A 26,483-nucleotide genomic window follows, 5' to 3' on the forward strand; every position below is an offset into this window, starting at 1 on the left:
AGGCAAGAAACCCTATCTCAGGGGTCGGCACCCTCAAACACTCAAAGAGCCACAAAGGTCTTAACCGGAAGCCCCCCATTCAATTCTACAGCCGACCAGAAGTCCGGTTCCCCCACCATAGAGTCTCCTCCTAGTGCGGCATCCTTTTTCCTCTGTCTTAACCAAAAGCCCTATCAGTTGTGGAGCTGACCAGCGTCAGGGAGCCGCAGCAGAGGGGTGAAAGAACCACACCCGGCTTTAGAGCCACAGGTTGCTGACTCCTTCCCTATCTATACCAGTGGCTCCCAATCTTTTGAGCATCAGCGACTGGTTCTGTGGAGAGTTTTCCGTGGACTGGAGGGGGCATGGTTTCATGTGCTGTATGCACGCTGCAGATGGGCCACGCAAAGGCCTGGCATGCACGGACCAAGGGTTGGGGATCCCTGCCCTATACCATTTCAGACAAATGGTTGCCCAATGACTTCTTAAGAACTCCGCCATTTCTGAAGGCAAGTTGTTCCACTGAGTAATTGTTCTAACTGTCAGGAAATTTCTCCTTAGTTCTAGATTGGCTCTCTCCAACCTAGGTTAGGGGACATTAGTCTGAATTTGTGCAAAAATAACATTTCCTTTAACATTTCAATTTCCTAGCTGTTTTCATGAAGTTTTATTGGTAACAGTAGAAAAATGATTTGTCATTGCCTTTTACCAAGTTATTTTTTATTTTCCAATCTATTCTACAACCTGGGATTTCTCCGTAGTCTCCTATTCTTAATTTTTCATTGTTATTAAGGAAGTCTAACCAACTTTTTTAGCTTTTGTTTGACAAGACCAAAGTTGACTAGATGCCGAACTTGATATGACTTTAGTCCTATACAGTGGGGCAAAAAAGTATTTAGTCAACCACCAATTGTGCAAGTTCTCCCACTTAAAAAGATGAGAGAGGCCTGTAATTGGCATCATAGGTAGACCTCAACTGTGAGAGACAAAATGTAAAAAAAAAAAGACCAAACAATCACATTGGCTGATTTGGAAATAATTTATTTGCAAATTATGGTGGAAAATAAGTATTTGGTCACCTACAAACAAGCAAGATTTCTGGCTCTCATAGACCTGTACCTTCTTCTTTAGGAGGCTCCTCTGTCCTGCACTCATTACCTGTATCAATGGCACCCGTTCGAACTTGTCATCAGTATAAAAGACACCTGTCCACAACCTCAAACAGTCACACTCCAAACTCCACTATGGTGAAGACCAAAGAGCTGTCAAAGGACACCAGAAACAAAATTGTAGACCTGCACCAGGCTGGGAAGACTGAACCTGCAATAGGCAAGCAGCTTGGTGTGAACAAATCAATTGTGGGAGCAATAATTAGAAAATGGAAGACATACAAGACCACTGATAATCTCCCTCGATCTGGGGCTCCACGCAAGATCTCACCCCGTGGGCTCAAAATGATCCCAAGAACGGTGAGCAAAAATCCCAGGATCACACGGGGGGACCTAGTGAATGACCTGCAGAGAGCTGGGACCAACGTAACAAAGGCTACCATCAGTAACACACTACGCCGCCAGGGACTCAGATCCTGCAGTGCCAGACGTGTCCCCCTGCTTAAGTCAGTCCATGTCCGGGCCCATCTGAAGTTTGCTAGAGAGCATTTGAATGATCCAGAAGAGGATTGGGAGAATGTCATATGGTCAGATGAAACCAAAATAGAACTGTTTGGTAGAAACACAACTCGTCGTGTTTGGAGGAGAGAGAATGCTGAGTTGCATCCAAAGAACACCATACCTACTGTGAAGCACGGGGGTGGCAACATCATGCTTTGGGGCTGTTTTTCTGCAAAGGGACTAGGACGACTGATCCGTGTACAGGACAGAATGAATGGGGCCATGTATTGTGAGATTTTGAGTGCAAACCTCCTTCCATCAGCAAGGGCATTGAAGATGAAACGTGGCTGGGTCTTTTAACTTGACAATGATTCCAAACATACTGCCTGGGCAATGAAGGAGTGGCTTCGTAAGAAGGTCCTGGAGTGGCCTAGCCAGTCTCCAGATCTCAACCCCATAGAAAACCTTTGGAGGGAGTTGAAAGTCCGTGTTGCCCAGCGACAGCCCCAAAACATCACTGCTTTAGAGGAGATCTGCATGGAGGAATGGGCCAACATACCAGCAACAGTGTGTGCCAACCTTGTGAAGACTTACAGAAAACGTTTGACCTCTGTCATTGCCAACAAAGGATATATAACGAAATATTGAGATGAACTTTTGATACTGACCAAATACTTATTTTCCACCATAATTTGCAAATAAATTATTTCCAAATCAGCCAATGTGATTGTTTGGTCTTTTTTTTTACATTTTGTCTCTCACAGTTGAGGTCTACCTATGATGCCAATTACAGGCCTCTCTCATCTTTTTAAGTGGGAGAACGTGCACAATTGGTGGTTGACTAAATACTTTTTTGCCCCACTGTATAGGCATAACTTTACAACTGTACACTGCATTAATTTATTCTTGCCTTCTTCCATTATGCTTTTTTGACTCCTACTTTAGCCTACTACTCTATATTTTTAGGTTGCCTTCCATCCAAGTCCGGATCAGGCCCTGTTTAGCTTCTGAGCCAGACAAGTCAGCCAATTACAGTTATTTGCTGATTACCTGGGTGCTAAATCTGTATGCCTACATCTTGCCCACTTATTTGATAAAGTTCCCTTTATATTAAATTATATATTGCTATTTTGAGGGGGGATCCAAAAAGTTCATCTAAACAACCCAATTCTTCAGTCTCCATGATTTTCTGGTACATTCCCATAGGCTTCAGTTTAATAGACCAGTGTACTATATTCACTTTAACATCATCTGCAGAAGGCTGTAGCAAACTCAGCTGTAGATTTATGTGGAAAAAACACATTCCTCTGCCTTCACTATCATGGCTATATTTTATAATAGGGAAGATTAGATTTTTAATGTCTCTAAAACAAAAATGTTAGCTATTACCAGATAAAATATGCAGATGGTATGCATATGAAGCCCACACCAAAAGAATCCTGGAAAATAATTTATAATAACCACTGGAAATAATTAGTGTATTTCCATTTTTTTCTTCATTGTTCACTGTCTTGTGTTCATCCTAATTGTTCTTTGTACCCTTGTTTATTTACTGTGCCCTTAGCCATTTTATTCCCTGACAAAATACCATGACTTTTGGCAACGCACTAAATATTACCAGAATGCAAATTGAAAATTAAATTTGTTTACGTTTCTATTGAGTATCATATTAGAAAGTTGCATCAGACTTAACCTTATTTAAAATCTTGATTTCAGTGGGCATATCCTAATTGTGCCTTAAGTCTGGACTTTTCCAAAGTGTTTCTTTGGGAATAATTAGAATTGCGTAATTGTTAATTTGTGCAACATAATAGTAACTGCCCACAGGAACAGTTTTTTTCCCCAATAAAGTCCACAGAGTAGGTCTCCAAGGTTTGGGATTTAAGTTTGTTTCCCCAGCCAAATTAGAAGTTTTTAAAAGATAATTAAACAAGATATCAAAGGCTACTAGTCATGATGGGAAATGATACGATAGACTTGCTGGGAAACATAATTGGAAGGATAATTTCATGTCTTCATCATAAGCTGCGAAAGGGTATCTGAGAGCATTGTTGGGAACAGAATGCAGGACTGGATGGGATTTTGGTCTGATTATCTTCTTTTCTTTTTTTAAAGCAGTGTAATTAAAGTTGGTTTGACATAATTAGTTGTGTATGGGTTCCCCGGTGGATAGCTAAGCCTCTTTTAAATCTCAGAGGCCTAGAGAATGACAGTAACCATAAGATGAATAGAACTGTCATGTTTATGGGTAATACATTGAGGTACAACCAGGGATGGCCTATCACCTTCAAGCCTTACTAACGCCCAAAGATACTCCCCAGTGGTTTAATGGAAGTGAAATGCTGAACTGCCCTGATCTGCTTTGGGAGGGCTACTTTATGTTAAGAATAATATGCATACAGCCTAGATTTGAGGTTGTTTTCTTAAAAATTTATTTATTATTGCTTTCTGCAACAAAGGCTTAAACTGCACATGGGAATTGTGTTACTTTCATTTTCTGAAAATAATTTCAAAGAGTCAAAAAATGTGCGGTTGGTTTATGAGCGCAGACGTGCAGGTGCTCCTCCGGGACGGTGTCTCTCAGTCAGTTAGAGCAAGCGTGGAGCTCATTCATGCCGTACTCGCATGCCTTAAATGTGTGTGGATGTGATTATCTTCCTTTAATGATATCTGATGCCATGGCCTCAATGTCTTTCAAGCTGGCTTCAGTCGTGCTGGGGGATCTGGAGGAGCGACCAGGGAAATCCCAGGATTGCTTGACAGGGGCACCGTGTGGGATAGGAACTGCATAGGCAGCGTCCTAGAAGAGGCCATGAACTGCTTTGCCGAGATGCAGAGGCAGACAGAGGAGAAGTTTCGCATGTGGATAGAAAAACTCACTCGCCTGGACACCGATGAAGAAAGCAAGCAGCAGCTGGAGTCCAGGGAACCTAAAGTACCCTTAGATGGCCAAAGAATCTCCTCAACTCCTCAGGCAGGGATTTTTATGCAGGTGCCGTCGGATAGCCAAGGACTTCCGCCGCAGCAGCCCTTTAACTCTTACGCCAGCTGTCAAAATACCGAAATGGCTTTAGAGGGTCCAGAGACTTTGAATAACAATTTCCCAACTCTCTTCCCTGAAAACGGGAATATCATGGAATCCAGCTTGAACCCATCGCAAACTTAACAAGATCCTCAAGCGGCGACGGTTTAACCCAGATCTTGACTGGAAAAGCTGACCGTTATAAAACGAATAACACATTTTGGTTCCTCCTTTTAGGCTTTTAAACAGCATTTATTTTTCTTGTTGCCTTCTTGAGAAAAGAGATGTCATTTGGTTTTGCTCTTCCTGGCTTTCCATCAGCAGAGCTTACGAGTTAGTGAGCTTATTTTGTGTATCTTACTTGTAGGACCAATCAATGTATTCCTTAACTGCTCCTTTTGCATGCCAGAATTGTTTATTTGTATATATTTGTATATATAAAAGATTTGAAATTGAAAGACTCATATACCAAATCAGTATGTCCTGTAAATATTTTCTTAAAACAAATACTAGCATCTATATTGTGCATCTTAAACAGAATTATTATACTGCTTGCCATGTTTGGTTCTTCCATCACTTAGGGTGGAAATTGGCTGATTTGTGAATTGGAAAGTTTTTGATAAACCATTCACTGTTCTCATTCGCTTTCATGCAAGTTTTTGCATTCACAGTATATTTAGAGGACTCTTTCATTTTGTAAAAACGTACTAATCCTAACAGCTAGAGGAATTTGAGAGAGAAAAATAATAGATCTATCTCTCCAAGAGTTAAATTAATTTGGGAACATTGAACGAGATTAAGTGAACATTTACTATAGAAGCATGCATAAGAACTTATACCACCTGTCAAAACAGAGTAATCTTCGGTGTGGGTGTGTTTCATACAATCAAATTGTAATGTTATGCTATCAATTCTGGAGTATATTGTAAAATAATAGTGGGGTTAAGACTTGAAATTTGGCCAGTTGTAAATTACAAATTGAAAGATGTTGTCATTTGCAGCCCATAAAATGTTATCAGGCACTCATGAAAGAATTCATAGCGTGATCATTTTGATTGTTCTTCTTTTAGTCAGCATCTCTTGTGCTACATAATAAGTTCCTTCCCTGCTTTTTTAATCTTGATGCCAAATGACCGTTTTACAGATTCAAGCATTAACAAATATTCTCCTCCTCCTTCTGTTGTGTGGTTTATGATTGACACCCTTGTTTTCTTGATACCTGCCTTAGGTTCCCTGTTGGTTCAGATAATGGCAAAAACCTGGACTCTTAAAACCCACTTAGGCTAAGTTTTGAGGGACAATTCTATCTATACATTTAAGGCAGGGGCCTCCAAACGTGGCAGCTTTAACACTTGTGGACTTCAACTCCCAGAATTCCCCCAGCCAGAATGGCTTACCTGGGAATTCTAGAAGTTGAAGCCCACCAGTTGCCAACTTTGGACACCACTGATTTAAGGGTTGAAAACTCTTCTATGCCCTGAGTCATCCCTGTTTCCAGAAGACGTACCTCTGGAAGCAGTACATGGTAAGATTTTGTTTTGTTTTCCAAATATTCGTTCACAGTTTGTTTTCAGAATATTCTTTCTTTTTTATCCCATCTCCTTGACCATAAAAAAAAAAAGACTCCACATTTTCCTGAACATTACAAGTAAATGTGGAAATGGTGTGTATGGACACATCATATACCGTGTTTCCCCGAAAATACGACATGTCCTGAAACTAAGGCCATGCCAGATTTTCGCAGTGGGCAAAAATATAAACCCGCCCCCTAAAATAAGCCCTAGTGAAGGGGTGGGTTTAGCCAGAACAGGGAGCAGCCCTTCCCTTCCCCGGTCACCTCAGGGCTTCTTGGCCCCTTAATCGGATCAGTTGGGCCGCTCCGTTCACAAAACAGCTGATTTGCGGGTGCCGCTCAGGCCTCTACCTACAGCAAAATGCCCGTCGCTTTTGCAGCCAATTGCTGCTGCAAAAGAAGCTGGAACCCAAGCAACACAACCCAAATGCCTCATGCCCTCCTTTCCTAACGGTGACAGTCACAGCTCGCAATTCCGTCCACGGAACAGGAAAAGAAGGCATTAAAATCCATACTCTTGGGACATCGGAAGAAGCCCTGCGAGGAGACGCTGCTGCCAAAGTGCAGGAAATCCCCCCCCCACCTGCAAATCTTCCTTTCAAAGAGGAGTTTCACCAGGATGAAGGTGACACAAACGGCGCCTTCAGCCACCTCTTCATCCTGGTGAAACTCCTCTTTGAAAGGACGATCTGCAGGTTGGGGGGGGGGGAGATTTCCTGCACTTCGGCAGCAGCGTCTCCTCGCAGGGCTTCTTCCGATGTCCCAAGAGTATGGATTTTAATGCCTACAGGAGGTAGGAGCTTCTCACCTGCATATTTACATTGAAGGCTCGAAATGGGGCGTTTTTGCAAATGGCTTGAAAATGGGGAGGGAGATGTTCCTGCCTCTCCCCCTGTTCTGAAGGTCAGCACAGACTGAGAACAGGATACGTAAGAGACGAAATCCCCCCTCCCCATTTTCAAGAGGTTTGAAAAACTCCACATTCCAAGCCTTCACATTATCCAGGATTGCAGGATTGAAGGCGTGCAGGAGGGAAGATTTTGTCAGTCTGTGACCTTCAGAACAGGGGGAAAGGTAGGAATATCCCCCTCCATATTTTCAAACGGTTTGCAAAAACGTTCCATTTCGAGCCTTCAGCATATTGCAGGATTGAAGGCTCGGAATGAGGCATTTTTGCGAACAGCTTGAAAATGGGGAGGGAAGATTTTCCTTCCTCTTACCCTGTTCTGAAGCTCAGCACATAGGATAAGAGGCAAAATCCCACCCACCCACCCCTTTTCCTGGCAATCGTTCTTTCCTTGGGATTTCAGCGCAGACGTACATCCCCCAAATGCTCTATCCGAAGCCCCCTCTGCGTCTGTGCAGAGCTCCCAAGGAAAGGATGGGGTGTGGGTGTGAGAGAGATCCCTAATCCCCCCCCCCCCCCCGCAAGGCAGCCACATCCCTCCACTAACCTGCTTTCCTGCTCCATTCTCCACTGCCAAGTGCAGGACAAGAAAAGTAGTTTGTTAGTTTACTTCCAACTTCATGAGATCTTTTTTGTTTTGTTTTGCGAGAACTTGGAAGGTATTTTCTGGTATTTTTTTTACCATAGGCACACAGTCTACTTTTCTTGTCCTGCACGTGGAACGGAGAATGGAGCTGGAAAGCAAGTTAGTGAAGGGATGTGGCTGCCTTGGAGGGGGAGGGTGTGTGTGTGTTCGTTCGTTCTGCCAGGAAGAGCTCCCCCCCTCCCGCGAGGCCAGAGCAGCACAGTCAGCTATTCTGTGGCCAGCAAGCAGGACAGGCGAAGTCCAGGATGCAAGGAGAACTTGGGTCATTGTGGCCGCAGGCAAGCAGATGGTGGGACGGAGAGGGAGGGGCTGGTGGGCTTGCTGCTTCCTGCACCTGAAAAATAATAAGCCCCCCCCCTCTAATAAGCCCAAGGCCATATTTCGTGGATCAAAAAAATATAAGACCCTGTCGTATTTTCGGGGAAACACGGTAAGACCACGAGTAAGTGGGTTTTGCTGCATAGCTTTCTGGATTGCTGCTCTTTTCCCCCTATGTCTTTATTTTTTATTCTTAGAAACATTTTCTAAGCTCTTGCTCACTGAATATTCTTCCTAGCGATGTTAGTTGGGACTACCCATTCATTGTTCAGTTATTGTAATTCTTTTCAGTTTAATTTTTTTTTCATGCCTGGGAGAGACTATTGAGTAAACATCCCTTACAAGTTGGGTTTGGTCCCAAAAACGTCAAAAGTTCTGATGGTTCCTATTTGGGCTTTCATGTGAAAATGAATTATTTAAAAAAATAATACAAAAGCACTTTTTCACTATGCTAAAAATAAAAAAAATGTGTGTCGCCCAATCTGGTTAAATTTATGCCCGACTGATTCCTCTCTCCACAGTTAATGAGATCCTAAACATGTTTACTCAGAAGTAAATCCCACACAGGTCACTCACTGCAGCTTTTTCTTGTTTTAGGATCGCAACCTAAATTTTCAATGGTAAAAATGGGTGGGGAATTAACAAATGGTTTGTTTGAGTACCTCTGTATGAGGATGCTGTGTGTTTTTCTCACGGCTGCTCCCACCACATGGAAAGCAGTCTGTGAAAGCGGAGCGCCCTTTGAAGGCAGTTTGTGAAAAGACATGCAGTGAGATGATAAGGACTCAAAAATTCAAAAATAAGGTCGTGATATTTAAAGCAATACCTTAGATGCCTGTACTTTATAGATATCTTCCGCTATTGCTCATTGATCCATCTTGTTAATTTTATCTGTGAACGTTTTTTTTAAGGAAAAGTTGTTTTTTTTTTAAAAAAATATGTAAACCGGTTTCTTACCCTCTCCTCTACATAATTTATCTTAGGAGAAATAAAGCAGCTTTTTAAAAGTTGCGTTGCTTAGGGTATCTGTTCAAAAGGCTATGCAGGAAATAATATGTAAAACAAATGTGAATGTTTTCTAAAATAAGTTTGGTGTTAATAGTTTTCCATGTATCATATTGATATGGATGTGAATTTGATACCTTCCTAACCTTAAAAATGTGTACATTTAACTGGTTTTAAACAGTAGGGAATCTCTTTAGTATCTTGACGAGTTGGTTTGGTTTTTGTTTTGCCTTGAATAAAGCATCAATTTGCCATCCTTTTACAAATTAAGAATGTGTAGTGTTTATTGTATTGTAGTTACTTTGTTTTGCTCCTGAGATAACAGGTAAACATTTAGGATTAGGTTCAGAGGAGGTTGCCAGCTATAGAGGTCTTCCCAAGCACGCAAACTTAATATAATTTTCTTGCCTTCGTCATGTTCTGAAGCATTACAGGAGTATTAAGACATCAGATATGGTTTATTGGTAGATTTTTCCCAATATATTATTTCTGATTGGATTCTAAACTTAACATATGAAACAGCTCTTGACATAACCTTTCCAACTTTCACCCTCTAAAAATCATTGCAAAAAATAAACTTAAAATGTAAAGATGATTTAAAGGTCATATTTGTTTTCCACAAAACCTCTGTAGCATGTTGGTGCCAGTGAACTGGATTTTGTTAAAATGCTGCTATACAAAGGCACAAGTAGTCCTCCACATACAACAGTTTCATTTAGTGACCGTTCAAAGTTATCACTGAAAAAAGTGACTTATGATCATTTTTCCATACTTATGGCCGCTGCAGCCTCCCAGTGGTCAGGTGATCAAAATCCAGATGCTTGGCAACTGACTCGTATTTATGCCGGTTGCAGTGTCCTGGGGTCATGTGATCACCTTTTGTGACCTCCTGACCTGCAAAGTCAATGGGGAAACCAGGCTTAACAACCATGTTACTAACTTAACAATGGCAAAGATTCACTTAACGACTGTGGCAAGAAAGATCGTAAAATGGGGACAAAACTCACTGAACAAATGTCTCGCTTAGCAACATAAATTTTGGGCTCAATTGTGGTGATCAGTTGAGCACTACCTGTAGCCCAACAGTCAAGAGTAAGGATATTGTTACGGTTTAAATCATGGTTTAGCAAAGGTCAGCTATGAAAAGTGGAAGTGTCACTTCCATTAATCTCAGTTATGGGTAATGACTTCCGGTTTCAGTACAATAAGCGCCATGTTTGTTATCAGCAAATTATTCTTTTTATCAGTCTCTTCATCTATTTGTATCAAAGAATTTGTGAACATGAAAAATGCAATAATTAATGGGGTATAGAAGGTCCACCCAGGTGATGCATTAGAAACAAACAAGTAGTTTGCAAGTTTGGCTCCAAATAACTTGAAATCTTATTTCTAAAGGAGTGTATATTTTCTGTACAGTCATTTTTTCCTACTTTCAGAACTCTTGCTCATTTTCACCAATTGTTAGTGGCTCAGATTCTTGCTCTGACTAAAGGTGGAAAATGTCAAATTGCAAATGATGAGGCGTCAAAGAATTTGGGTTCATATTGGATATACCCAAATAGTATAGCAGTTACTAGTAATACTATTTGCTGGTCACCGCAGTATTAAGGTGCCAGTTTACGCAGCCCTTAAATTTACTCCTCTTCCCTTTATCTCCTCCTGCAACTTCCTCTTTGTGCTTTCTTTTTTTTTTTTTTTTTTGTGGGAGCTGTTTTGTATCTTTCCCTTGAGCAGCCTCAGAAGATCAAGATCATGAAAGAAGACCTGGAAACCACCCCACTCCCCATAGGATAAAATGTTTGGAAGGAGCCCCATCCAGAATTTCCTTCCTGTTGTCTGACGCTGCCAAATAGTTTTTACATTGCTCAGCTTTTACAATGAAGTTGAATTCAGTAGTGGCTTACTTCTGAGTAAGTATAAGTTGTCCTGTAAGCCACAAGTCAAGAACAACATGGAGATGCTATTCAAGTTACAGGTCCTACTTGGTTTGTAGTAACCCAGGAAGATTTATTTCATTGAGTTGGGTTCATAGACAATGTATTGTCTTTGTCGTTATTGTTTTGTTTGAATCCAGCCAGAGGGAATTAAGGAACTGGAAGAGAGCATCCTGCATGGTTCATTCCATTACCAATTGCCCGGTCCTGTTAGAGGTAGGACTTTTCCAGGAAGCAAGTCCAGTTTATGATGCTTGATTGGAAGTGTCAGTGGCCCAGTAAGAAATGTGATCCCAAAAAAGAATTGGAATCTAAGTCTTATCCTATTGAGAAGTGTTTTTTTCCCCTATTGCCTTGGCTCCCATACTTAACTATTAATTGTTTTAACTGTGATTTACTAGTGAGTTACAGTGACTGGTCACGTGTCACACAAAGCTGCAATTCTGAGTAATTTTGGCTTTGTATCATTGCCGCTGTGGCTCAGTGGTTAGAATGCAGTACTGCAGGCTACTTCTGCTGACTGCCAGCTGCCAGTAATTTGGCAGATTGAATCTCACCAGGCTCAAGGTTGACTCACCCCGAGGCAGGTAAAAGGAGGACCCAAATTGTTGGGGCCAATAGGCTGACTCTGTAAACCGCTTAGAGAGGGCTGTAAAGGCACTATATAAGTCTAAGTGCTATTGCTATTGCATGAATCTTGACATAACTTGTAAGCTATGGCTTAGTGCAATGTATGAATGAATCCAATTGTCCTACTCAGGAAACTATCATACAGTTTATATACGTAGATTGTGTTTGGGTTCATGCATAACACTAAGCCATAAAATGGTTTATAAACTACAGTAGCTGGGATGAACAGATCTTCTGAATGACAGGTTAATAAGCGTAAATTTATTAATACTATTCGAGTCCTTCAGGAAAAATACACTTGTTTCTGCTTGTGTTAATTATGTCATCCTAATGATTTGTTGGGACGCGGTGGCTCAGTGGCTAAGACACATAACTTGTCGATCACAAAGGTCAGCAGTTTGGCGGTTCGAATCCCTAGCGCTGTGTAACTGAGTGAGCTCCCATGACTTGTCCCAGCTTCTGCCAACCTAGCAGTTCGAAAGCACGTAAAAATGCAAGTAGAAAAATAGGGACCACCTTTGGTGGGAAGACAGCAGCGTTCCGTGCACCTTCAATGTTTAGGCATACCTGCCACATGACCACAGAGACGTCTTCAGACAGTGCTGGCTCTTCGGCTTTGAAACGGAGATGAACAGCACCCCCTAAAGTCAGGAACGACTGGCACATGTGCAAGGAGAACCTTTACCTTTAATAATTTGCGTCTATGAGTCTTTAAAAAAAAAAATCTGAACAAATGTGAACATGAAGAGTTGTTAAATCTCAAGTTCGAACTAACAGAGGCCTCCAGATAAAAATATTTCCCAGTTTCTAATCATGTTATTCGAGGTGCCCACTTCAGATTTTGAGTTTGAAGTGGGCAAATCACTATCACTCCCCTCACTCTTTCTCCAATATTTAACATTTTTCTCAATATTTAATATTTCTCAAAACTCAATATTTAATATTTTTCATGGATTTGTGTTACCAAAGGTAAGGCTAATGGTAACGGCAGTTTCAAAGCAAATTTAACAGCTAACCATAATTTAAGTTTAATGTAGTGCAAAGTTTCCTTCAAAAAAATAAGTAGTGGAGAGCACAGATTTCCGCAAACATCAACACAGAAACTAATATCTTAAGTAAACAGAAGCCTCAAGGTTACACATTTTCTCTCTTTCAAATATCAAGACATCATGTGCACAGTGAAATAGGCAGCAAATGCATTTAGTTAATAAATAAATTACTGTTAAAAAAACCCTGGTAATTTATGAAAATGCATTTTTATTTTAACATTAGCTAGGCAGCTGTCCTATAACTTTTGCTTCGTATCATCATTTCGATCATGTGACCAAGGGGATGCTGCAACGGTTGTAAGTGTGAAAAGCGGTCATAGGTCACTTTTTTTCAGCGTCATCGTGATTTCAAACCATCACTTAAATCAGGGGTGTCCAAACTTGGGAACTTTAAGACTTGCGGGCTTCAACTCCCAGAATTCCCCAGCCAAGCCCTACCCACAGAACCAGTGGTAAAAAAAATCGAATCCCACCACTGGTAGAAGCCATTTTACGGCAGTACAGTAGAAGCCATCGAAAGGCACAACAGGCGGCCTCTTAACAGAACGCACACATCCCGAGGGGTGTTAGGGGTGTCTTACTCCCACAGTATTTTTCTCCAGAGTGTAAGTCATCTGTGTACCAAGTTTGGTTGAAATTGCTGAAGGCGTTCCAGAGTTATGCTGGAACATACATACCTACAGCCTATGATAGAAAGAAAAAGAAAGGTAGGTAGGTAGATATGTAGAGATAGAGAGGTAGATGTAGATGTGGATTCAGATGTAATTGTAGATGCAGATAGGTATAGATATCGATAGATTAGACATCTTGGAAGGGAACCCGGCTGTAAGGCGTGAAAGTTATACAGGGAGTCCTCAACTTGGTTCAGTGATCTTTCGAACGGAAAAAAGTGACTTATGACCTAGTTTTTCACACTTAAGACCGTTACAGCATCCCCCTGGTCATGTGATCAAAATCCAGAAGCTTGGCAACTTGACACGTATTTATGACAGTTGTCATGTCCCAGGTCATGTGATCGCTTTTGGATCACTTGTGACAAAGTCAGGGGAAGCCGCATTCACTTAACAAACTGTCTTTCTTATTTAACAACTGTCTTGTTTAGCAGTGGATATTTGGGGTTTAATTTGGGTCAAAAGTTGAGGATTACGTGTATGAAACCTCCATTTTCAGTGGCGATATACCACACAGCATTTTTACTCTGGAAATCAGCAGCTGTGGAATGTTCCTACCTATATACCTTGTTTATGTATCTCCAGGAAGGTAGCCTAGATGGTTTCGGAATGTTACTCTTATTTTCCTCCCATAAATCTGCTTTTATTTTACCTGCCCCTCCTCTTCCTTACTGTGTTTATATTGAGCTGTAATTTCGCTCTTGAATCAAAATAATCAGAATAGAGCTGGAAGGGACCATGGAGGTCTTCTAGTCCAACCCCCTGCTCATGCAGGAGATCCTATACCATTTCAGACTTAATGGTTGTCCAATCTCTTCTTAAAAGCCTCCTGTGATGAAACCCACAACTTCTAGAGGCAAGCTGTTCCACTGGTTAATTGTCCTCATTGTTAGGCAGTTTCTCCTTAATTCCAGGTTGCTTCTCTCCTTGATTAGTTTCCACCCATTGTTTCTTCTCCTGCCCTCTGGTGCTTTGGAGAATAATTTGATCCCCCTCCTCTTTGTGGGCAGCCCCTCAAATACTGGAAGACTGCTATCATGCCCCCATAGTCTTTCTTTTCTCTAGACTGGCCATATCTCATTCCTGCAACCGTTCTTCCTATGTTTTCATATGTCTTCTCCCTTTGCACTTTGTATTCATCAATTTCATGTTACAGAGACTGGTACAGAGACCCAACCCCAAGGCCTTATTTTCTCTTTTTGGTGAAGTGGTAGTTTCCTTTTATTTTCTCCGGAAGAATTGTTTCCTCCAGCGAAGTGGGGAATTTTCATCACATGGTGCTTTTATTGGAAATGCAGGCATGAGGGCTGTAAGTGCAGCAGGAGGGGGGGGGTTGGGTGGGGGGAAAGGCCTTCTTTAGGTTTCCTGAATAGTTTTATGGGCTCCATAAAACTCAACATATAAAACATGTGGAAGACTAATCAGCCTCCTTCAGCATCATCATGGATTTCTTTTTACCCCAATGCTCTGGCAGCTTTTAAGAAGTGCCAGAGGTGGGTGGCACATGAATTAACAACTGGTCCGCATAGCACCGAAAATGTGAGGGCGCATGCACGCTCGCTTCACTCGTGTGTGCACCATCCACACGTGCCCAGCCTTCCACGTGTGTGCTTCTCTCGCATGTGCGTTTTGCGCACATGGGTGTGGCATCAAAAACAAGGCTAAATAGGACAGCATAGGACCTGCAGGGGGCATAGGGAGGCCTACCTGCAGGTCGCAACTACCAGTTCGCCCGAACTGGTCCGAACTATCAGCAACCGACCGCTGAGAGGTGCCCTTCAAAAGCCAACTGGGCTTTCTTGTTTGTTTGTTTGTTTGTTTCAGTTGCACCACCCCCAGCAAGCGTCAACCAATCTTATCTCAGACAAACACCTAGGATTTGCATTTCCTCTTTTGCCTATAGAGCCAGCTCTGACCCCTACATAACCCCTATAACAATCATTAGAATACATGTGCTTGCACAGGAACAGGAAGCTCAAGTGCAAAGCCCAAGAGAAGGCATAAAAGCCACCCGCTCTCAACTCCATGTGGTCAGATTTAGCTTCTCATTCAAGAAGCTTCTTCGGTTCATTTCATGACATTCATTTCGGCTTTCTATCCTGCAAGAAATGTGCCTGACTTACTCTGTGCAGTAATTAAAGCATATTAAAGGAGGCCTCATTTTAGCCACTTCCAACATGAGAGGAACAGCAAATCTGAAAAAGTTTGTGGTTCTGGCTGAAGGATACCGGTTTGAGAAAGTGCTCATCCAATACATTTCCGGATCACAGGATCCAATCCCATGCTTGTTTGTTCAAAATAGAAATAACCCCTAATTACCACAGTAGAGTTATTCTACGGAAATACGCATGGCATAGTAGCATTGAAATTGAATATCACAAAGGGACCATTCACACGTAAATACCAGAGTTGGTATTCAGTTGGTTCTGACCAGTTCTGGAGAACTGGTAGCGGAAATTTTGAGTAGTTTGGAGAACCGGCAAATACTACCTCTGGCTCCGCCCCCCCCATCTATTCTCTGCCTCCCGAGTCCCAGCTGATCGGGAGAGAATGCGGATTTTGCAGTATCCTTTCCCTAGAGTGGGGAGATAATGGAGATTTTACAGTATCCTTCCCCTGCCACGCCCACCAAGCCACGCCCACAAAACTGGTAGTAAAAAAAAATTGAATCACACCACTGGTATATACGATACTCTGTAAACAAAAGCTTATTGGTAAGTTTCCTGCCTAAGTTTCATTGAACCCTATTTTTTTAATAAGCTGTAGGAACGTTTATGCAGAAAAATCTTGTGCCAAATACTCCAACTTTGTGTTCCTCTGCTCGCCTGTTATCAGTTTATTTGCTTCCTGCCAGGAGAACCTTAAGATTTGCTCATATTTTCATCTTTCTTAAGAGTCAGCATTTTAAAAAAAGCAGTATTTTGGTTCCATCCGCAGCGCGAAGGCATACATTTTGATTTCTTGTCTTAATGAAAACTTGGGGGGAAAAAAGCAGTGGATATATTTTCTTAATAAGTCTTATTGTTCAGCATGTAAGTTGTCACTGTCTCATGTATGCTAAATTTAAGCTAAGCTATAAGGTTTGCTGTTTGGAAGTGTGGAAGATACCAGAGTTGGCGCTACAGATAGCAAGTTTATGCTTGTATTTCCTACTGATGAAGATTTTCACCCAAGTTATTCTCTGGGTAGGTGATCAGAATATCACTCTGCATGTATATGCATTTTATTCTACATTTTTTGCATGATTATACATGTTGGAGTGGTACAATTTTGACTTGGTTCTTACTGTTAACTAAGCATAATTTGACCTCCATAAATCTGTTTTGATTCTACTTTGGACGAAATCAGTGCTGATAATTAAAGGCAATCCATTGAGAAATTGACAAAGGGAATTACGAACAGCACCGTCATTGGTTAGGTAATAAAACAGTCAATATTGTACTTAACCCTCGTATCTTCTGCACTTAAAACTTTTTTTTTTTTTAATCGATCATGGAATGTCCGTTGAAGCCGAGTTGCAACGAACTCTGATGACTGGTCGAAGGGAGAAATAGCTTTCCTTTTTCATGTTACTCAAACCTGCAAACCCCTCTCCAACCTCAAGTATTAACCTCGATATAGCTGCATGCAACATCCAGACAGTCAATATTGAAATTTCGATTTGTTACGGCTGCTCCCACACTCTGTAGTCATCAGCGTTCATTGCAAAATCATTGTTTTCCATCATCACCAACCCCATGCCTTCTCATATTTAACCATTCATTTATCCTTTTAAGTTAAAGTGCTGTCATTTTTGAACTGCAAATTTTCAGCAAACAATGTTTGGAAGAAGTTAAGATTTGACTCCTTTTGTGTAACTTTCTTTTAGTATGAATTGCAAAACTGATTTCAGATGTTCTATGCATAACATAGACATAACATAACGCAGAACGGGGACGCAGTGGCTCAGTGGCTAAGACGCTGAGCTTGTCGATCAGGAGGTTAGCAGTTCAGCGGTTCGAGTCCCTAGCGCCGCATAACAGAGTGAGCTCCCATTACTTGTCCTAGCTTCTGCCAATCTTAGCAGTTTGAAAGCATGTAAAAATGCAAGTAGAAAAATAGGGACCACCTTTGGTACAGCGTTCCATGCGCCTTTGCCATTTAGTCATGCCGGCCACATGACCATGGAGACGTCTTCGGACAGCGCTGGCTCTTCGGCTTTGAAACAGAGATGAGCACCGCCCCCTAGAGTCGGGAATGACTAGCACATATGGCGAGGGGAACCTTTTATGCATAACTTGTCTCAGAGTCTTACCTGCCTAACGTTTTAAAGGGCAAACTGTGGATTAAAATTTTAATTCTTTGTTTTTTAAATTCATCAACTAAAGGAAACGTCAATGTTTAGAAGTTCCGTGTCCAAATATCTTTTTTCTCCTGTGCGCTGCTTGGAGAATCCAAGCATGGGTTCAACTTCAGTTTGTCTTCCCGGTGACTGAGTTATTTTAGAGTCTTTAGCCATGCCTCCTCGGCTCGACTCCCCCAGTTTATCAACTCAGTCAAGCCCTTAAGTGTGACTTTGACTCTCTCCTCAGTTCCTGAGCAGATAAATCGAATCTGAACTTATGACGCTTGCAGCGTCCTGGAGTCATGTGATCCCCTTTTGCAACTTTCTGACAGACAAACTCAATGGGGAAGCCAGATTCACTCAACAACTGGATTGCTAACTTATCAACTGCAGTGATTCACTTAACAACTGGGGCAAAAAGAAGGTCGTAAAATGGGATGAAATTCACTTAACAGTTGTCTCACTCAGCAACATAAATTTGGGGCTCAATTGTGGTCGTAAGTCAAGGACTACCTATAAAAGAGCCCTCGTGATGCATTTTTTTAGAATGCAATATTGCAGGCAAACTCTGCCGACTGCCAGCAGGTCGATCCTGAACGGCTCAAGGTTGACTCAGCGTTCCATTCTTCTGAGCTCAATAAAATGAGGACTCAGATTGTTGGGGGCAATAGGCTGACTCTGTAAACCACTTAGAGAGGGGCTGTAAACCAACATGGAGCGATATATAAGTGCTATTGCTATGTCACAGTGGCTCGCTGGTTAGAGGGCAGTCCTGCAGGCTACTTCTGCTGACTGCCGGCTGCCTGCAAGTTGACAGTTCAAATCTCACCAGGTTCAAGGTCGACTCAGCCTCCCATCCTTCCAAGGTGGGTAAAATGAGGACCCAAATTGTTGGGGGCGATAGGCCAACTCTGTAAACCGCTTAGAGAGGGCTGTAAAGCACTATATAAGTCTTGTGCTATTGCTACTGGTAACAAAGAGAAGACTTTGGTTTAAACCAGTAGATCTTCAAACCTTCAAGGTCTTTTCCTACAATACAGTTTATTCTTCTGTCATCTCTAGTTATATCAGATTGAAGCTTTCCTTGCATGCAATACAGCAACTACATACAACAGCTGTTCTAATGTTAAAAGTTGTTTTTAAACAGGCAGTCTTCAATTTACAACAGTTTGGTTATACTGACCGCTCCAAATTACAACAGCACTGAAAAAAAGTGATTCACGAACGTTTTTTCATATTTGTAATCTTTGCAGCATCCCCCACGTGGTCACGGGATCGAAATTCAGACGCTTGGCAACTGACTCATATTTATGACGGTTGCGTGTCCCATAGTCATTTGATCCCCTTTTGCAACCACCTGACAAGCCAAGTCAATGGAGGAAGCTGAATTCACTTAACAACTGTGTTACTAACTTAACAACTGCAGCGATTCACATAACAAATGTGGCAAGAAGGGTCATAAAATGGGGCAAAATTCACTGAACAGCAAACTGTCTCGCTCAGCAACAGAAATTGTGATCGTAAATGAGGACTACCTGTTCTGAATCAATATGAACCCAATACTATGGGTCTTTTAACACGTACCGAATTCCCTAAAATGTTTGTCAGAGGCAATTCCCGGCTTTGCGCTGGGAGCTGTTTTATGCGAGGACACCAAAGAAGCTATGAGTAAATGTTACTACTACCATCTCCAATTTCCTTTAAGCGACAGCCAAGTGAGGGCGGATTCTCTTGAACAGCAAAGAGGCTTCCTCTTTCATTATCTACAAAACCGTTTTATTAGGTCCTCAGAAGGGTGAGGGTTATACAGTGGAGACAGCTGCTGGTTTCAAATATGCATTTAAAGAGGCAGGAGGGGAATTTATGGAAGTGATTATAAACCATTGTTAAGGATGATGATTCATTGCCAGTTGCTGGAAAGCAACAGCGGAGGAGGGCCACAAGCTCTTATCCTGCATGTGTGCTTCCAAAAATGAACTTGATTGTGATGGAAAGCAACAATGCTGGATTTTCAGATCCATCTTAAATTCCTTTCTAATCAAGTGATCAATTTGATTAACTTGTATGCACATAAGTCGGGAGTATCCAGCTTTGGCGACTTTATGATTTGTGGACTTCAATTCCCAGAAGTTGGGAATTGAAGTCCACAAATCGTAAAGTTGCCAAGGTTGGACCTCCCTGCTTTAAATGCTTCAGACTTCTTAACAATACACTTATACCTATAACCAGTGGTGGGATTCAGCCAGTTTGCACCTATTTGGGGAGAACCAGTTGTTAACTTTCTAAGCATTGAAGAGCCAGTTGTTGGAAGAAATTTAAGAAATTTAAAGGCTAATGCTGTAAGGAAGGCAGAAAGATAACATTCTGGTATTGTTTCTAGCCTAATCTTCATTGCCCTGCTTACAGAAACTGCCTCTTTGGTTAACCCTTATTACATTGTAACAGCTAAGGCGAAGTGCCCATCAACGTGAGTGACATTGAGTTGGTCACATCCACACAGTCACATGATCACCGAGCCATGCCTACCCAGCTGGCCATTAGGACAGAGAATTGGTTATTAAATTATTCGAATCCCACCACTGCCTATATAACATAATGCCTTATGCTTCAGATCGAGGAAAACGTGTAATAACGGGATCTGGAGTAAATGAAATAAATAGAAAATGTCCACATTCCTTTTGGGGACTATCATAAGCTGAGCACTGATTCCCCAAATGGGTTAATGAAACCTCAAAGCGATAGATGGCCTCTAGCGATGTGATGGCTAGGAAGTCTCAAGTTCACATTAAGTGACTTTGGGAATAAAAAGAGTAAAGGTTTCCCCGGTCCAGTCGTGTCCGACTCTAGAGGATGTTGCTCATCTCCATTTCTTAGCTGAGGGAGCCAGCATTGTCGGAAGACACTTCCGTGGTCATGTGCCGGCATGACTATAGGCCAAGGTGCACGGAACGCTGTTCACTTCCCACCAAAGTGGTACCTATTTATCTACTTACATTTGCATGTTTTTGAACTGCTAGGTTGACAGGAGCTGAGGTAGGAATGGGAGGTCATCCCGTTGCACGCTCTCAGGTCCTGAACTTGGTCCGTCAGCTTTCTAGGTCAGCGTCTTCAACCGCTGAGCCATTGCAACCCTTGAGATTAAAAAAAATCATCCTTCAGCCTAATTTCCTTTATAGGATTGTTCTGAAAAGAAAACTGGAAGAAAAAATGTCCTGTATTTCATTGGGAATTCCCGGAGAATAATGTGCATCTAAATAGACTTACCGTATTTTTGGAGTATAAGACGCAGGAGTATTTTTTGGAGTATAAGTATAAGATGCAATCCCCCCCACAAAAGAGACCCTTTGGCCTCTGCCTCCCAGCAATTTGCCTCCTTGCAGCAAACAGCCTGTTTTAGTTTTAGCTTCAGCACAGCTTATTTAGCACAAGCAGCTGATTATCGTTTGGATTGGTCTCCCAACTATCAACTGTTTCAGGCTGCAGGGATTGCCATTGCCTATTGCTGCCTCTGCACGCCCCAGTTTCCACCCATTCCACCTGGAACGGGTGGAAAATGTGGTGCGCAGAGGCCGAAAACGGGGCACGTGGAGAGCCCAGAGGTGACAATAGCTATGGCAATCCCTGCAGCCTGAAACAGCTGATGGTCGGGAGGCCGATCCAACCGACAATCAGCTGCTTGTGCTAATCAGGCTGTGTTGAAATTTAAACTTAAACCTGCTGTTTGCTGCAAGGAGGCAAATTGTTGGGAGGCAGAGGCAGATTTCTTTCCCTTGTGCTAATCAGCTGAATAGGCTGTTTTCTGTTTCCTGCAAGGAGGCAAATTGCTGGGAGACAGATTTTTTTTCTTGTTTTCCTCCCCAAAAGCTAGGTGCTTCTTATACTTCGGAGCGTCTTATACTCTGAAAAATATGGTAATTTTGGATTTGGTTCAGATATGATTGATATAATTTGGCAACCCAGACTGTCTCCATGTTTGCAATGCTCACTTCCTTCCTTTGCTTCCTGATACACTGAGATAGCCCTGGGGAGCCAACAGCAATGGCTTCCAAATGAGCAAACTGAAAAATTTTTGTGTAGTTTTAAGCCCATTTCAAACTGAAGTTTCCAGTTCCAATTTTGAAATAAACTATGACAAATAGGAACACAAAATATGCCTCATTTGGACAGGAAGGCCATTTTCTGGACAAATTCCTAGAAACCAAAAGATGCAGAAGAGAAGAATACATGATCTTACAACATATTTCTGACAGCGAATTTGGCCGTCATCTGAATTGGACCACTGACTTTGTATCACAAAACCAGTGCCCCTTTTTAAAAAAAAGTTCTCCCTCTTTTGTATTAATAGACATTGTTACCAGTGGAGCTAGTTTGGGAATAGGCCTGTTATGTGTTCTGCTTCAAAATTTCATCTGGAATTTTGTTTTTATAGTCCTTCCATACTAAACAACAAATACTGCAACTTGGGGGATAAAATGGGATCCATTCTTTTTTGCAAGGGTGGGTAGATGAATGACCTGGAAAACGATAATTTGACCATTATTTGTCTTTTAAGACTGGAAGATGTCAGTTCGACCATATGAAGTGTTTTAATATCGGGGTTCTAATTTTTTTAAAGGTTACACTCTAAAACCAAAATAGCATGCAGGTATCAGAATATATTCAGTATAGACATATATTTGAAATTAGATTTAACCAGCCATTTTCCAAACAGATATGCCTACACTTTCTTTTTAAAAAAAATAGAAATCATCTTATCTAATTCCCGTGACAATTAGGGACCTGTGATTTGACAGGAAGGACAACTGTCTGTTTCATTTATTCATTTCCTAAGTTTTTATGTTAAGTATTTTATTCACGCATGTCATTGCAACAGTTCATATTTGACGTACCGTTTATTTTGAAATGCTTACATGTTGGGGTTCACAGCCAAGGCGGTAAATCTTTTTTTGCATGTGTATCTTGCGGTGTCGTCACTGATCTCTCTAGGTTTCCTTTCCTTTCCAGATGGACCTCCCGTCGTGCCCCATTATGATATTTCGGACACAAACTCTGACCCAGAAGTGGTGAACGTGGACAATCTTTTGGCAGCTGCAGCCGTTCAAGAGCACAACAGTTCCGTCGCTAACCAGGACGCTGAGCCCACTTGGAGGACGAGAGGGCTGCTGGAAGAGCTGAATGCGGAGACAAGTGGGTAGAACATATTTCATTGGTCTGGCTAAGATCTGATGTTTCCTCTCAAGGTTTACTTCTCTTTCTATGTGGAATCCTGATCTAGATCCTCTACTAATACCTGTGTGTTGTGGCCCGCCAGTAGCCAGCAGAGCTGGTGGCAGAATCAGACAGTGAGGAGGTTGGGGAGGAACATGGGCCAGTCCTGGAGTCAGGGAAAGGCTCCAACGAGTGCTCTGTGTCAGAGGCAGAGATGAGGCCAGAGCCGTATGACAGTCTACAGCTGCCTTCGGAGTTGGATATCAGCGAGGCAGAAGAACAGCTGGAGCCTGTTCCCAGTGTGCTCATGCGCAGAGCTGCTGGGAGAAAGGAGCAGCTAAGGAACAAGGGTCGACTTGGGAGCAAAGCCAGAGGTGGACGGTGAATGGCCCCTCCCATAGGGAATAAAGAGGAGCGAAAGGGGAGGGGAGTTTGCAGGAGACAATTAATTCAATTCATTAGGGTGAAGATCTGTTCCTGACTTCTTGCCAAGTATTGTCTGCTACAGCATGGCATTTGGAAGATATCAGCCTGACAGCAATCCAAGCCTGATAAAGGACTGTAGTTGAAATCTCTTGAAAGACTGTTGGCCGGGACTTTGCTGGAGAGGAATTCCCTTTAACCTAAATAAAAGAGCTTCTATCAGCACGAAGAGTCTGCTTCATGCTCTTGGGAAGCCTAGGTCAGAACACTGCGCAAAAAGACATCTGCCTACCTGTGGTACATGCAGTCCTGGACCACAATTAAGCCCCAAATTTCTGTTGTGAAACGAGACAGTTGTTAAGTGAATTTTGACCCATTTTACTGGCCCTGTCTTGCCAGAGTTGTTAAGTGAATCTCTGCAGTTGTTAATGTTGAACATTGTGGAAATCGGGAATTTCAGGCAGTTCAAATGAATGCAGGTAGTCCTCGACTAACATTCTAACGAGCATTGAAGCGTATTTCTTATTTCTGCCACATGTCATCCTGCGTTGTTTCTAGGGCTTCAGAACTTTCTCACGAAGGAGACTCATTAGTGTAGCTAATGAGAAGAAAACTGTGGTTTCAGGAGACAGTTTGTTTTAAATTGATATTTCAGTGGCCTGGTTAAATTTTATATTTGTAAGCCACAATACATACAAAGTAAGGGGGGGCGGGAAAGACAGGCTGAGGCTACCGCTGCTCTGAGCTGTATTGTTGGATTATGAGTTCCCCATCAGCGGAAGAGAAATGCAATAAATATCTCTTCTTTTCAAAATGTAATACAATCCGACAATGTTCAATTTGCACTGGATGCAGAAACATGGTTAAAACGCCATTCTACATTGTAGCAAATGCTTTTTGAGAATTGCTTGCGATACATAAATGCACTTTCCACCTGATATTGGTCTGCTGCCATGTTTTTAGAAAGCCCCATCAATCTTCTTTATTGTCTGGAGACTCAGATATAGAAGAAGAAACATGGGTTTAGAGTTTGCATTGATCTCTTTCTCAAATAGAAATTCCCTGGTCCTCTCCTGCCACTTTTCACTTAATGACCTATGAGCCTTGGGTTTGCGACAGCAACTGGGATCGTCTTGCTAAGAGACACAGTCACACAATTCTGGTCCCAGTTGCCATTGTAACCGGAGGATTATCTGTATTAGGTATGTTAGCTGCCTTGATAAATATATTAAATTAATAAATATATAAAAGCCAAATACCACTCACTCATCACGAAATCTCCAGAATTGTAAAGCCTACAAACTTGAAATTTGGCACATATGTTCCTCTTGGCTTCTGGGTGCTTGCTAAGAAAGGATTTTTCTAAATGACCATCAGATCATCAGTATTTCTTATACAGTATTATGCTAACACGCTCGATGCTAAGGAGTTAGACGTTCTACTCTCCCTCCCCACCTGAAAGGAACTCTGTTCCAACTGCCAGTTGCCTTATATGGGCATGGCCGATGTGTGACTCATCCGGCCTGCAGGCTGGGAATTTAGACATTCTACTCCCCCTCCCCACATGAAAAGAACTGTTCCAACTGCCAGTGTCCTTACATTAACACACACTGATGCTAAGAGTTACACATTATACATTAATTTTCAAGCTTTAAGTGCCAATGTATCAAGCCTGACCATAACTACTCATTAGGTTTCAAGCTTTAAGTGTCAATTTATCAAGCCTGATCACATAGTTTCGTAGCGAAGGATGGGTATCCAGCTAGTATTAAATATAATAGACAGTCCTTGACTTACAACCATAATTGAGCCCCAAAGTTCCAATTGCTAAGCAAGGGAGTTGTTAAGTGAGTTTTGCCCCCTTTTTACAATCTTTTTTTTGCCACAATAGTTAAACAAATCCCTACAGTTGTTTAAGTGAATCGTGTAGTCGTTAAACAAATATGGCTTCTCCCATTGACTTTGCTTGTCGGAAGTCGGCTGGGAAAATCACAAATGGCAATCACATGATCCCAGGACACTGTGGCCAGTTGCCAAGTGCTTGAATTTTGATCGTGTGACCATGGGGATACTGCCACAGTGATAAGTGTGAACTTTGGTCATAAGTTACTTTTTTCAGTGTCATTGACAAGAGCCCTAATGGCAACGTGGCTAAAGTGCAGTATTAGACTTAGAATAACTTTATTGTCACTTTGAATGTACACTAATCAGCGTACATTAAAATGAAATTCCATTGCATACAGTTCTCAAAGGCTCACCACCTCCAATATGCGCTACATAAACATGACAAAATAGATGATAGATAGATAGATAGATAGATAGATGATAGATAGATAGATAGATAGATAGATGATAGATAGATAGATGATAGATAGATAGATGATGATAGATAGATAGATAGATGATAGATAGATAGATAGATGATAGATAGATAGATAGATAGATGATAGATAGATAGATAGATAGATAGATGATAGATAGATAGATAGATAGATAGATAGATAGATAGATAGATAGATAGATGATGATGATAGATAGATAGATAGATGATAGATAGATAGATAGATGATAGATAGATAGATAGATAGATAGATAGATAGATGATAGATAGATGATAGATAGATAGATGATAGATAGATGATAGATAGATGATGATAGATAGATAGATGATAGATAGATAGATAGATGATAGATAGATAGATAGATAGATAGATAGATAGATAGATAGATGATAGATGATAGATAGATAGATGATAGATAGATGATAGATAGATGATGATAGATAGATGATAGATAGATAGATAGATAGATAGATGATAGATAGATAGATAGATAGATAGATAGATAGATGATGATAAATAGATAGATGATAGATGATAGATAGATAGATAGATAGATAGATAGATAGATAGATAGATAGATAGATGATAGAAAGAAAAGTGTCATGCCCCCGTTGGAGTCTGACTAAGATGGAAGATGAACAGCTGACAGAGAACAAAAGAGCGGCTTAGTTGGCTGTGGAGGAAACTGGGGAAGGGCAAAGTCAGGCTGGGCAGAGCAGGGGAGAGGTAGAACAAGGGAGAGGGGGTTCAGATCAACAAGGCCCATCCCATCCTCATCCTAGGGAGCGCAGGGAAGAATGCAGAAGAGAGCAACGAGGGTTGCGTGGCTCACAAGGAAGGCA

General features: G+C 41.6%; 1 protein-coding gene across 4 annotated transcripts in view; it reads left to right on the plus strand.

Moving 5' to 3' along the window:
- ARK2N (arkadia (RNF111) N-terminal like PKA signaling regulator 2N) overlaps positions 1-26,483 on the plus strand; it is a 78,936-nt gene that overhangs the window by 43,738 nt on the left and 8,715 nt on the right. For 2 of the 4 annotated variants that reach the window (XM_081942558.1, XM_081942560.1), the window contains exon 4: positions 22,655-22,855. In XM_081942558.1, coding sequence (XP_081798684.1) covers positions 22,655-22,855 — 201 coding nt within the window. The remainder of the gene's footprint in view (positions 1-22,654; positions 22,856-26,483) is intronic. The other 2 variants (XM_081942559.1, XM_081942561.1) reach the window with 1 other exon arrangement.

This window comes from Natrix helvetica (assembly GCF_964273705.1).
Source record: "Natrix helvetica genome assembly, chromosome: 2".
In the NCBI taxonomy this organism is placed as follows: domain Eukaryota; kingdom Metazoa; phylum Chordata; class Lepidosauria; order Squamata; family Natricidae; genus Natrix; species Natrix helvetica.